Here is a 13,857-nt window from a genome sequence, read left to right as displayed (position 1 = left end):
ATGGCACTGGGAGATAAATGTGGCCAACACTGCTTCTTTTATACTTGTGTCCAGCAAAGCAGTGAATATATATATTTATATATTTATATATGTATATATATCTATATATATGCACACATATGTGTGAGCTGCACAAGTTCTGCCACCTCCAGAAGTAAGCTTCCAATTCCAGCATGCAACTGTACACTGTGCTGTACTTTGTATTTTCTAGGGATGTACTTTAAGTACACTAGAAGATATCTGTGATAAAGCTGCTTTACAAGCCCCACCCAAACGACAGTATGCCATATAATTAGCTTTGACAAAGTTCATATCCAGGTATTCTTTAATCATCAGATGTAACAATCCAGCAGTTTCATGGACCTGGTTAATTTCCCTATGTAAATGTTTTATAAAGAAAGCAACATGTTTAAATTGCAAGCTTCATGTAATAAAAAACATTAAAATTATATCTATGAACTTTAGAAAAGGTTGCTCTGAAGAACAGTATTAGAGACACTCACAGGACAGGGGTTCTTAATACAGTGTCTTAACTATGGAACCATTAGAAGATGGCAAGTGCCTTAGAAAAGAGGGATTAATTTCACACGCTGTTAAAGCACAACACAAGTCTCTCGTTCTGGGGCAAAAAGCACGAGGAGTTGTACAACCCCCAGGGGTGGGCAAAGTCTCGACAGTGACAACCAAGATCTGTGTAGTCTGCAACAGCCCTAGAAACGGGGCACACCTGCCTCCCTCCCCAGGCTTTGCTAACAAAGGAAAGACACCTTTTCACATTTCAGTTTATTAAAAACGGATACCATAAACAAGACCTGTACAAAATAAACCTGAAATTGACTAGAATATGGTAGTTGCCCAGAATTGCCCAGAAATTGCCCAGAATATGATGACAAGTTATCGTCTTGGGCCTCCTCTTCCTCTTCCACGACCTCGGCCTCTGCCACGGCCTCTTCCACGGCCTCTTCCAGCAACTTGGCAGGTAAAAGAAAAAGACAAAATAAAATGAGACCAAGGAATACTTTCTTTTTGATTAAAACATTCTGCATTGAGCATAACCACCACACTGCTTCCCTGTGGTTTTACATGTGACATTACGTTAGGTATTAAGTCTGTTAATGCTCAGTAAGTTTCAGGCAATATTTTCATCTTTTGTGTTAGTTCTTCCAGTATACAACTTCCACAGACTACTGTCTGTCCTTGGCTTCACTGCAGAAAACAAGGGCATAAAATAGTTGGCTGCTCCCAAATGACTGGGTAATCTGACAGGAAACCAGGATTCCTTTTTTTTTCTATATATATATCCAGTCTAATTTTTTATGCTGTGAGATTCCCAAACCCATCCTGTCTCAGGCACCACGTGGAAGGTCAGCATTTTGAAAGGATCCCAGCATCCAACAGCTCCTACTGGTCTCAGTGATGCCTCTGCCAATTGCAGATGTGATTCTAAGGCAAAGGTCCTGACTGTGTGCTCCCAGTTTTAATTACTGCTATTTAATTGTAAAGGGAAGACAGAATATAGGACAGTGCAGGCCACAAGCAACTCCTGAATGTCATACGATCCATAAGGTGACAATGTGCCTTTGCATCTCTCTATCCCAAAGAAATGTGACTCACCAGACTGCAAGGACACTCTGCAAACTTCAGATTATTGTTTCATTTCTAACACGTTTGTGAGTGCAGGGCTCAAAAAGATACTGAAAACTCTGCGGAAGTGGGCAGCTCTCTAAGAGACACCTGCTGGCACCTGCACTCAAGGAGCGGGCTCTGACAATTACTCTGGGATGTAGGTTAGAAATTCCAAGAAGACAGAAGGAGCAGAGACACAGGACAAATTTGACTTAAGCAAGGTGTCATTATATTGCTGGTAATACACTGACCCTGTAAAATCCTTGGAAGCATCACCCCAGCTGGAGTATGACAGCATCAGCAGGTAGCTGTGCTCACCAAGTGCCAGCATGCTTGGACCCAAGGCACATGTGGCACTCACACCCCAGCCAGTGTCCTGCCCTTTCCTGACCACTTGCTAAGGACAGAATCAAGGGTTTTACACTTCGGAAGCCCAAAGGCATTTATGGATTAAGGCAAAGCACAGCACAGCTTTGGTCTGAGAGTGCTTCCGCACACTGGGGATACAGGGAGCATCAAATGGAGGTAACTGGAGCTATCAGGACTGCTTTCCCCAAAGCTGACACCAAGTAGGGATGCTCTCGTTCACACCACGACGTGAGATTCAGCAAAAAAGCAATGCAACCACGCTCCTTTCTCTGTGTGGTCAGATTGTTTTTAATGAACCTGAGAGGAGCAAAGCCCCTCTGGGAGCTTTATCATTATTTCCTATCAAGGCAGCAGCTGCAGCGCTCACACTCAGTGCTGCACAGCTGAGGTTCTGCACCAATGCAGAACACCCTGCACGCCCACATACTTCAACACTAATTACAGGAGAAATGGCACAACATGACTTTAGAGCACAATTAGCTTTCACTTACAGCTCACTGTTTTTAAAACACACAGATTAACTGCTGGGCAAAATATATACTGCTGCTGATTTCCTGGGGTTTACTAGAGACTCATCTTCAGTAGTGTGGATTAAACATGAGTTACAGTCTATACTGTCAGGCTTCTAAGAAAAAGGATTTTTATTCAGCAGCACTTTGAAAAAAAATGTTCCAGCAAGAGCAGAAGAGCTGAGACTGGAACACTACTGGGAGCCAAAGCTGGAGATGTGCTCACTGGAATACAGCCTCGATTCCCTCAGGTTCTCAAGTCTCTCAAATCCATAGATACCATTTTTATCCCCCACCAAATTTCAGTGAACCACTCAACACCATTTGAAATACAGTTCTGCACTTATTATCTGTGTGAAGCTCCCCGTACAAACTGAGAAAACACAGACACCTGGAGAAGAGGAAATGTAAATCTCTTTGGGTGCCAACTGTAAGACTCAGGTTAAGACTTACTCAAGCTGATAAACATTTACATTTTAAAAAATAGATGCATGAAAAGCCGTAACACAACTTCATGCGAATGAAGCTCTGCAGATGCCAAGGAGCTGGGCAAGGCAGACTGAGCCAGTGCCATGTCAAACCCTCAGTGATGAAGGAATGCAGACGTTGACAGACTCAAATCAGACACCTTCAGACTCACAGCACTAAAATGCACACAAAGGCAGAACAAACACAGACTAGGAAAGCACAAACTCACCTGCTTCTCTTTTCTTGGATTTGACTTTTGGTTCAACATCCACTAGCAAAGTATCCAGAGGCAAACTGTCTGGCAGAATGAAGTAGCGGATGTTGTTCCCTCGAATACTCAGTGTCTCCAGCTGTACGGGCTCTCTGTTCTTCAGTGTCATTTTCACTGCTTTCAGATGCGTGTTCATACTGACATCCACTCCTGAAACACAAGCCTCATTTCAGGGATAAGGTCTCTTGTTGCCTTTTTTTAAGTACACACATGGAATGAGACTTAACCTGTTCATCAACATCTGCTTCTACCACTCATCAATTACTACAGCCTGTCACAGAATGAAGCTACATCTCTTTTCTCTCTTGAATTATGCCAGCTACCATGAGAGGCCTTTAGCTCCTCATGGTTAGAGATCTCTATCCAGGTCCTGGCAATAGCTGCTTTGTAAATGCTGCTTTTACAATAACTCCTCTGAACAACAAATAAACTACTGCTTATTACAGAAGGCTAATACTAATCTTTAGCCCTTTAAAAAAAGTAAAACAACCCTTGGAGGAGAAAGAATAACCTGGGTAATTTCCTTTTCCTGTAAACCTTAGGAAAATCCAACCACAAAAGCAACATTTATCTTTTGATAAAATACACTCAACACCTGAGTGAATTCTCTATGGAAGTACATAAAATACCCCACTGCAAGGAACAACCACGGTGGTTACAAACTCTGAGAACAGCCAGTACATAAGAATTGTATGGAATCAGCACTGTGCACACTATGCTGTGTTATGCATAATTCCAAACTGGAAAAAACATCTCAGTTGGATCCATGTTCGGTGTAACAGCCACGAGGAGCAATAAAAAAACCCCACAAGTTTTTATTTTGCATATCCAGAGCTTTAGGTGGGATCTGATCTTCAGCTATGAAGATCAAAATGACAGTGGTTTGCTTTTCTGTCCTCTCCTCCTCCCTCTAGCTTTTACACAGCTCCACCTGACCCAGTCCCTTGGCTGGTGTGAGGGGCATTACACAAAACCTGCCCCTTCATCCCTGCTGCTGCCCTGGAGCTGGGAGGAAGAGGACATTGTGCAATGTTTTTGCAGATTCTTATCAGAAAATGAGAGGGGCTTTGCTCAACAATTAAGCCTGAAAGAGCAGCGGGGTGAGGAGCCCAGCAGTGTTTGCTTCCCACCTGGCTGGGTTCAGCAGAGCGTGCTGCAATCGGGCACCAAGGTGGCTCCCTCAGCTCTTAATCAAAGCTGATGGACCTGGCTGCAAAATAATGCCAGTTCTGAACTCTGCCAAACCCCCAGAGATTGCTGCTGGCCAAAAAATAATCTCAGCAATCCTCCGGAATAGAATTCAAGCTTTACAAGAATTGTGTATTTTTTTTCCAAGAGTGCCTGGGCAGAAGGGCTTCTGAAAGCCGCCTGCAGGTGAGTTTAGGGAGAAGCAGCAGCTTCCTCAGCTCAGCCGTGAGGGTTTGCCTCATTAAACACACCGTGCCCCACCTACATCCTACCTGCTGTGTCTGAGTACAGCTCACAGGAACACCCTCAGAGCAACGTCCCTCACTGAGGTTATTAAAGCAAACAAAATGGCTTGCACACGTTTTAGTATGTGAGAACCACATAATGAACCCTGCAGAATTCCCTGCAACTTTCAGCTCAGTAACATAAAGCAGCACCTCCTAATTAGGAACCCCCACAAACCCACAGGACAGACCTCTGGCAGCAGCAGGGGAGCAGATTCTCTTGGCCAGGATTCCTCTTTGCCCTGTATCCCACACCCAGCTCTGCCCTTTTCAAACCCACCTCTCACACAATCAAACACATGCAAATATGCCTTTCCATCTAGACTTGCCTTAACAAAAAATGTGCTCAACAGAAATAATGAACTTTTTAGTCTACAAGCAGAATTTAACCAACTTAAGACCACATCAGCTGGAAAAGGTTGCCCAGAGAAGCTGTGGATGCCCCATCCCCGGCAGTGTTCCAGGCCAGGCTGGATGGGGCTTTGAGCAATCTGGTCTACTGGAAGGTGTCCCTGTGCATGGTGGAGGGTTAGAACGGGATAACCTTTACTGTCTCTTCCAATCCAAACCATTTTGTGACTCTGTGACTGTGCAACTAAAATTCTAAGAGACTACCGAGCCAGGTTTGGAAGAGTTTGCTTCCTTCCAGACAAAGCTGCAGCTGGGCTCAGAGAATCCCAGTGCTACAGCAGAAGCTTTAAAACAAATCTCTGACCACGGATGGACTCACCCACTACTACACATCAAAGACAATCCGTGACCCACTGAAATTCCCAAGGTTGCCTATGGAGAGCTGGCTGGTCACAGCTCCCCACTGTTCTCAGCAATTCCCGACAATATCCAGACATTTTTGCAACACAAACACAACTCGCGCTTGCACACAAAGCTATGGATTACAAAGCCCATCTCCCGTATTTCCCTGTGCCGGTCCCCGCAAGAGGGAGCACAGGACAAAAATCTCATTCAATCCGCGACTGCCAATTGTCTGTCGAAAGGTTACGGGGAATATTTTGCTGCATCCTCCCATCCTTCCGTACCTGTGATCGTTCCATGCACCTGCGTCCCATTCTTCAGCTCAATGGTCACAGTCTCATGGCTCAGCTTCATTAGAAACCTGGGAATTAAAAAGGCATTTTAAAAAACCCAAACCCGTTGACTTCCACATAAAGCCGTAGGGGTTGGAGAGGCAGCAGCCCGCAGTTCCGCACCCCGAGCTCCCAAAGACGGCGCTCAGGGATTCTGCTGGGGATATTCAGTGACACACTGCACGCCCTGCCCAGCCACCGGGAGCTGGGACGCTTGACTGGCACACTGCCGGAGCCAGCATCTACTTCCAGGCGAAACGGCCATTACTGTACGGAGGAGGAACCATTTTAAAAATCGTTACAATCCCGGGAAGGCAACGCTAACCCACTCCGGGGGTTTCCCTCCAAACAGGAGGAGGGGGCTCTGCTGAGCGACCCGCGCAGGCCCCGGGGCGGGAGCGCAGCCCGGCCCAGCGGGGTCCCCTCCCGGCCCAGCGCATCCCGGGCCCATCCCGCTCCCGCCCGCCGTGGGGGGGGAGAGCGCGGGGCGGCCCTGAGCGCGCGGGCTCGCCCGGCGCCGCCGGCCGCGGGCAATCCACCTCCATCCATCCCCATCCGCGCCCTCCCGCTCACCTGACGAGCTTCATGGCGGCGGGCGGGCGGCCCCGGGCGCGGAGCGGCGGCGGGCGGGGAGCCCCGGGCGAGCGGAGCCCCGAGCACGGTGGGGCGGAGGCGCCTCTCGGTCAGGCCGCGCCGGGCCGCGCGCGCCAGGACGCTGCCGCGATAGCGCTCCCTGGCGGGCGGGCGGACCCGCCGCGAGCGCCTGGTCCCACCCGTGGGGGGGAGAGGGCGGGGAAAAGGTGAGAGGATGGAAAAGAGGGATGGGGGAAAAAGGAGATGTGAATAGAAGTGAGGGGACTTGGGTCTATAAAAGACTGGCTTTTTGTAGGGTTGTACAACTACCAGCATGCCTTCCTTAATTAAAAATAAATGTTAGGAAAAAAAATACTACTTTGTTTTAAACCCGCTTTGAGCTTTACAAATAGGAAAAAATCCAAGGCCTAGAACCTGTAAAACACTAATTTATTGTGAAAAAAGTTACAGCATCAGGATCCAGAACTGTGATAGCAAGAATTTTCTCTGTACGTGTCAGTCTCTTCACCTAGTGAGGGTAAAAGGGAAAGGAAGAAGACACCTTGAATTTTCAATTTTCACCTACTGGTATGGTCAGTAAGAGGCTGAAGTGCCCTTGTGAGGAAAGAGGCAAAGAGCCATCAGCCCTGAGCAGAGGTGACACTGGGGATGCAGCACTCCAGCCACAGGTGCTCCCGACAGAGAGCCAGCCGTGGCTGAGAGGAGCGAACACCTCGCAGTGCAGACGGACAGCAGGCACTGCCTGAGATCAGCCCTGTCTGAGGAACGATCCCCACCTGCAACGAGCACACACAGAACTGAAGCAGCCTTCAGGCGTGAAACAGCTCCTAAGGAGCTATTTGGGAACAGTCTGCTCCAAAGCACAAAATGCACTGCAGACAGCACATCTAGAAAAGCTGAACATTTTATTGTCATTTAAGAGTAGTACACCATTTGTGATTTTAGAAATACAGACTCTTTGCAAAGCACTGAAACACAGGTGCCTTCCAACTTCTAAAACCTACATTATTCTACGTCTTACAAACCTTTTATATTAGCAATTCAAGTTTGGTCTTTGCTGCAACAAGTTCTTCACCAAAGATGCAGCAACTTAGTCCTAGACTGCAAGACAACTGAGCCAAGTTTCAAACTCCACCTGCCAGTGAGCCACCAGAACCACTGCTTTCAAATTTTGAGTCTATGATGTTCTTGTACTTTGTGCCCATGAGGGAGTTCATCTTTGAAATTTTAAGTTAGGAGGATTTTCCAGTTAGCCACCAACTGGTATTTTTCCATTACAGCATCTAGAAGCAAACGCATACCTTGCAAGTACTAGTGCTCATGAACAGGTCATGTTTACACAAAACCCAGAGAGGCCTCCAGAAACATTCAAGGTTAAAATGAACAGTTGCAAAAGAAAAAAAAAAAAACCCAAAAAACAAAACAAGAAGAATCTGTACATATTTTCAGTCATAACACAAGGGAACACTGGAGTATCAGTGTTTTGTGTTCTAGCTTCAACAGTGACACCTGTGCTAGCCCTAGTAGTATTCTACATGTTTGTCCCTTCCCCCCCACTTAAATTTTATACTCGCAATCTGAATATACAGCTGTACTTACAGGAAATATTAAACAATGCACAGCGCCTCAAGCAAGTTCCATGTCTGGTTTTGAACAAACCATATAAAATAAGTGACAAAATAGTTTAAAATTGGTCCTTATTTTTATACAGCTTGGAAGCACTAAATTTAAAGACACACATTAACCAGCACAAATTAGTCTGCAGGGGTTTTTTTTTCTCTTTTTTTTTCTTAAAAGAGTGTGTTACAGTATCATGCATGAAAAGCAAGCTGCTGCTCCCAAGTAGAAATACGGAGTTTAGACTTACTGCTTTCTTCTCAGGCTGTTATTTCCTCTTTCATAAATTATTTCAACATAACCAAGGATAGAAGCAACGGACTAGCAAAACAATATGAAGTTCATCTTTTATGTTGTGATCCATTCTTAAAGTAATGAAGTGCTTTGGAACTTTAGCATAAGGAAGGTTGAATAAACACTGCAAAGGACTTTTACATTCTTTGATTTTGTTTACATCTTCAGAAAGAAAATTCTACATTTTAACTCGCTAACTACTGGATTTTCATATGGAGACTGTAGTATTGAAACAGTGCAAGACATTTGCAACTTCAGGAACATCCAATTACACTGCCCTTTCACCCAAACAATGATTAGCAGAATATTGCATCAGTTCTAGAGAAACAAGACAGGACAAAAACCTCATTTTAGAATAACATTAGGATTCACAAATCTTTCATATCTAGTGAAAAGAATCCACACACGAAGATGCACGAAGGACTCCTTAACACAGACTTTATCACAACGAACATAATCCAGCTGTAAGTCTGGACCAAGACTTTTTATTGGTAAGAAGCCATATTTGTTCAGAGATCCCTGTCAGATGTTCCATTAATAATGCTTCAACATTTGGGTACTTTGAGACACGAACAGCATCAAAGCTCTCTCCTGTCAAGGCCAAAAAACCAGCTGGAACAAGCCAGGTGGAGCATGAGCTTAAATAGTTCACTTAAGTTCCAAAACATTCCAGACACCAAAAAGCTGGCTTTTGTCTTTGCATTACCCCAGTAAGGGTGGAGCCCTGTCCACTAATGCAATATTCCAAAGACCATTGCAACTAAGACTGTCAAATCAGGTCTCAGTTGAAAGCTACCACCACCACAGGACACTGTTTCCTTACCCCTGACCCCCCACCCCACTGCCAAGGAAGAATGTTCATAAGAGCATTTTTTGGTGTGGAAAGCAGGTCAGTAGAGACTCCAAGTGTGGCTTGAAGAATCCTCAGTACCAAGCCGCTTTCCACACACACAAATTCAGTCCATCTTCTCCTTCTGGACCAGCTTGGGTGCATCTACGAAATCCTTGCCGTTGTAAAGGATGATAGCAAAAGTTCCAAAGCTGGCACTTCCCCAGAAAAGCACATAGGCCAGTGTCTCAGTCCATGTATCACCTGAGAAGAGTCAGATAAACCTTTTAGCTCATTATCTCCAATTAGCAGACAGTTTTACTTTAGGACAGATGCAAATATTTCAAGCTCTCCATGAGAGATTTGTTGTCACATGAAATCAGAAGTCTTTCACAGATCTCTTTATGTTTCCTTACCTTGGAATATTTGTATTTGCTACACAGTTCTTGGAATGCATTGAACAGAGATCTATGGAAGTCAGTCAAGAACTCTACTGGCAACAATGTCAGAAAATTCAAGGCAAAAGCAGAAGGCAAAAACCTTCACCACTCCCAGCACAGATTTAGATTAAAGAACCAGGTTTATGCCTGTATCTGACAGCTCTGAATTGTCTTTCTGCCCAAAATTAGACAGGTATTCCCTCTGGAGCTTCATCCAGCCTACAATAAAGCTACAGGTCTACCAAGGTGCATCTAAATTTGGATATAATTAACTCCCTTAATTGACTTCTACATGAGTTTTACTATTGTTTTCGATAGCATCTCAGTTTTTTCCACACTACTGATACAGTGCTAAGCCTCAATCTCCAGAGCCATGGTCAAGCACCTTTTAGAATGGCTGAGAAGCAATTCTACACTGAACAACTGTTCAGTGTGTTACTGGTAACCATTTGCACAAAGTTCACAAATTATAAAATTAAACTCAATAGTGACTTACCAGCCATTAGCAAACAAATAATGCACATGGAGAAAGCAACCACCATAATAATAGGCAACTGAGGAAAGAGAAACAGAATAATCACTTGATACAGCAGTAGATATGTTCCTTAATTTCCTTTAAGATGGGTTGTACTGTAAAGTGATTTACTTGCTTTGCTTCTCAATTCACCTGCACTCAGGTACAGAAAGTCTGGATAGTTCCAAAATCTAGAAGACTGTATTCAATAATTATGTTTAGAATTGAAATACACTTCCTGTGCATTAAAAGAGAGGTTGAGGTTTATGCTTTGTTTAAATAGATACACCAGTTAAACCCATTATGTTCTCAAATCCCATTTCAAAATAGAAAGGGAAGGGTGAAAAAAGTGAAAAGAGTGGGGGTTTTGTGTTACAATCGATGCTTCTGCATGAAGTGTGAGAAAAGAAGACTCTTCTGCAGAAGGAAACAGTTATTGATAGTGACTAGTAGAATTTTTCCCCTTCCACCTGGTGAAGCATATTTGAAAAAAAGCAAATAGCAGTTTTTCCAATACCTCAAGGACACTCCATTTTCTGTCAAGGGAACAGTCTGGGTTTAATCCTATAAGCAGGTATCATAGAATCATTACCAGATTACAGGGATGCTTCATGACTAACAGACAAGTCCTACTCAGGCATAATGAAGCCAGCGACTGAATTGTTGTGTTTCTCTTATTACAAATAAAGTCTCCATACTCACAGCTAAGAACTTCCAGTCTTTCTTGACATGTAAAGGACTAGCAGGTTCTACTTCATCCACTGAGTAATTTCCAAGAAAAAGATCAATTGCATCCTGGAAGAGAAAGGGAGGGCAAGAGTTAGAATGCACAACAATGTTTATCAAATACACTTCCCCATGGTTAAAAGCTTTACTTACTTGTCTAAATCCATCAGAAAAGTTGTTTTTGTAGTAACGTATTAATGAGTTCCAGCCATCCATTATTAAGCCCCACTGAGTTCTCTTCCCAGTTCTGCCAAAAAAAATTGTGAAAAATATTTAAAATAACTGTATGAATTCAGGACTGTAATTTCAGATTTACATTCTGTCATTATCTGGATGTGTACTACATTAAATGAACACCTGCACAGGAATACATTTATCTAGTGCTGCTTCTGCATTATTACCACACATACTTGTAACAAAATTGTCAAATAAAATGACACTTCTTTCCATCAGACAATATAAAAGTGCATCATCATGGCACACTGCCTTGGTTTTCATTTCCAGATAGGCTTTACTTTCATATAAAGACAGCAAGGAATCTGGAGATTTTAGTCTGACTTTTTACCAACTGAACCGTTGCAAAAAACTCATTTATAGCCTAAGCCCCAGGTTAATAACCTTCTCAGATATGAGGACTTGAAGAAAATCCCAAACATGCTCACAAACCCAGAAGGCCCTTACAGGAAAGGCTGACTTGCCTTGTGTAATCGGTCTTTAAGGCACCAGTTCCAGCATATTGTTTGGCACAAGCATTAGCATTATCAGCCCATGCTGTGAATAGGAAAACAATTAAGAAATATTAAGGAAGTTATATACTCTCTACAGAGAAAAAGTCATTGTTTGAACTCTATAAACAGCCTACCATTTTTGTAGATTTTCTCAAAGTCTGCCTGCTCTTCAATTCTCTGTCCCACATGCAGAACACCAAGTCTCTGGAATAAAAAGCACACTGAGGCTTGCTAGGAGTTTGATAGAAAAAATAGGATTTCCTTTCAAAAAGAACTGCATTCATCAAACTTGAGTCTAGTCAATGCAGCTCAGGTAAGAAGTACAGTAACCCCACTATGCAAGCTCTTACTGGAGCATCCAAGTTACATTTCCATTCCAAATGGAAAGCCTCTCTCCTCTTCCAGCTTGTCAAAGAAGAGTAAAACATTTACCTGAAGCTGGGCCTGGAGAGACCTGCGTGCCAACAAGCTCTGGATGACGTTAGTCCGATCCAGGCAGTCCATGCAGTTACTGCGGAACGTTCCTTCCTGCTGAGTCACAGTTTTACCCTCCGAGTCAACTAGAAAGTAACTGACACACACAATACACACATTTAGAGATAGCAGTCCACATAAACCACATGTTTTCACAAGTAAATATCCTAGCAACCCAACCACGATTGTCCTGAGCATTTGATGAGTGCTCAGCCACGTCTTCAAACTTTGATGCCTCCCTGCATTCTTGCCATGCTGAAAAACAGCACCAATGGATGAACATTTAGCAATCTCAGGGCAGTATTCACTCCTACCATTCAGAAAGTCAATCAGCAATATTGAGTTATATGCTACTGGGAACAGCAACTTCTGGTGCAAAATCAAGGACTTGTGGGCTTTTTTTTCCAGTTATTTTAGTGTCCCAGCTCCACAGATATGAAAACCATTAGCAGAGCCTAACAGCATCACTAACCAGATTTGTTCATAAGTGGTCACCAGTTCAACCCAGTCACCAATGCATAAAAAGTCATCTAAGTTGTCAGGCACATTTCTTTCAGGAAGGTACTCAGATTTTAAGGATGCTTGCAAAATATGGAAGAATCTGCTAGTGTCACATGCCATTCTCTCCATCATATGAACATGGGGGGGAACCAGATATTCCCCCTTGCATATGCTAATTATCACCTCAATTTTTTAAATCCACTAAACCAAGTGTTTCCACTAGTTGATAACAAACAGCTCATTTTAAATACTGAATTGCAGACATGGATTCCAACAAAACAAATATTCCAATCTACTTATCAGTTGGATGTGTGAATGGGACAGAACTATGCCTGTCCTGCCACAACATGAAACTTCCAGTTTTCTACAGTTTTACAGATTATAATCCATAGATTAAGTTACTCCAATATGTAATTATGAACTATGGACCAACATATAATCCACTGTTACTGTAGAATATTTTTATCAAAAGCCTCAGCATTTTTAGCAGGAGCCTTAGAAACACATGAATTTACTTTGATTAACCTTGTGTTTTCTTTTTAAGAGTAATTTTCATCATTCTTGAGCTAGTTTTGTTAAACCATATTTTACATTGTTGAAGACTACAGCAACAATAATACCTGTGAGATCTTCCTTTTCCCCCCAAGTTTTGGCTACAACTGATATTAGGACAAGATAGTTTGTTAGTATCCTAATTGAATAGAAATGTCTATTCTTAAATCCTGCATCTCCTATAGCTGCTCCAAAAAATTTAAAAAGTAACAAAGGACACCTCCAGAAACCCAGCTCGCCTTTCTGACAGATCTTCCACAACTGGATTTAGCCTGCAGAAAATAAGAGTTGTTTACCTCCCTATGGGTTGCAAAACTGTTTTCTGTGAAGATTAGAACTCAGACTTTTGTGTTCCTATTTAAGCAACAGTTGTTGCAGATGAAATAAAACAAGTTAAGTTACAGCTAGCCTTATCCTGAGAACGAGCCTTCAATTTTGTATCTTGTTTTAGAGATTGCTTTTTTTTTTTTTCATTTCAAGGAAATCTGGTTATTTTCTATGCCTCCAATGGCAGCTGACAGTAAACAAGTTAAGGGATTCAATATTAATTCTAAGAATAAAGGATCCTTGCTGTATAGGAAAAAACTACTATCTTATTTCTCCTTATTTGAGGTGCTCAAAGTCAATTTATTCATTAGGTCTTTATGAGTTTTTAAGGCTTTTTTGTGATGGACAGAGAATATTAACTATAATCTGATTAATTTATATCATTCATGTAGCCATGACTCCAGGCAAGAGACTTTATTAACAAGACTCTTGTTCTAGTCCACACCTTACCTAATTTTATT

The 13,857-nt window shown here is 42.9% G+C and overlaps 2 protein-coding genes across 3 annotated transcripts in view; both read right to left on the bottom strand.

Annotated features, from left to right (window-relative positions):
- Window positions 1-307: 307 nt before the first annotated feature.
- SNRPD1 (small nuclear ribonucleoprotein D1 polypeptide) lies at window positions 308-6,505 on the bottom strand. Its single transcript, XM_041466663.1, has 4 exons — window positions 6,374-6,505; window positions 5,753-5,829; window positions 3,202-3,393; window positions 308-971 (listed from the first exon to the last, which is right to left on the bottom strand). The coding sequence occupies exons 1-4, from the start codon at window positions 6,385-6,387 to the stop codon at window positions 895-897; spliced, it is 360 nt and encodes a 119-aa protein (XP_041322597.1). The 5' UTR covers window positions 6,388-6,505; the 3' UTR covers window positions 308-894.
- A 777-nt stretch (window positions 6,506-7,282) lies between these two features.
- Window positions 7,283-13,857, bottom strand: part of SACM1L (SAC1 like phosphatidylinositide phosphatase) — a 29,526-nt gene continuing 22,951 nt past the window's right edge. For both annotated transcript variants that reach the window (XM_041466492.1, XM_041466493.1), the window contains 7 exons: window positions 11,975-12,113; window positions 11,677-11,746; window positions 11,513-11,585; window positions 10,968-11,061; window positions 10,791-10,883; window positions 10,071-10,128; window positions 7,283-9,398 (listed from right to left, as the gene is read on the bottom strand). In XM_041466492.1, coding sequence (XP_041322426.1) covers window positions 9,262-9,398; window positions 10,071-10,128; window positions 10,791-10,883; window positions 10,968-11,061; window positions 11,513-11,585; window positions 11,677-11,746; window positions 11,975-12,113 — 664 coding nt within the window. In that variant the 3' untranslated portion in view covers window positions 7,283-9,261. The remainder of the gene's footprint in view (window positions 9,399-10,070; window positions 10,129-10,790; window positions 10,884-10,967; window positions 11,062-11,512; window positions 11,586-11,676; window positions 11,747-11,974; window positions 12,114-13,857) is intronic.

This window comes from Pyrgilauda ruficollis, unplaced genomic scaffold (assembly GCF_017590135.1).
Source record: "Pyrgilauda ruficollis isolate IOZ18807 unplaced genomic scaffold, ASM1759013v1 scaffold2, whole genome shotgun sequence".
In the NCBI taxonomy this organism is placed as follows: Eukaryota; Metazoa; Chordata; class Aves; order Passeriformes; family Passeridae; genus Pyrgilauda; species Pyrgilauda ruficollis.
This window is presented reverse-complemented; position numbering and strand designations above follow the sequence as displayed.

Coding starts and splice junctions, on each gene's coding strand:
- SNRPD1 (XM_041466663.1), bottom strand. Junction 3,394..5,752: donor GGTGCATGGAACGATCACAG/GTACGGAAGGAT, acceptor CTTGTGTTTCAG/GAGTGGATGTCAGTATGAAC. Junction 972..3,201: donor ATCCAAGAAAAGAGAAGCAG/GTGAGTTTGTGC, acceptor TTACCTGCCAAG/TTGCTGGAAGAGGCCGTGGA.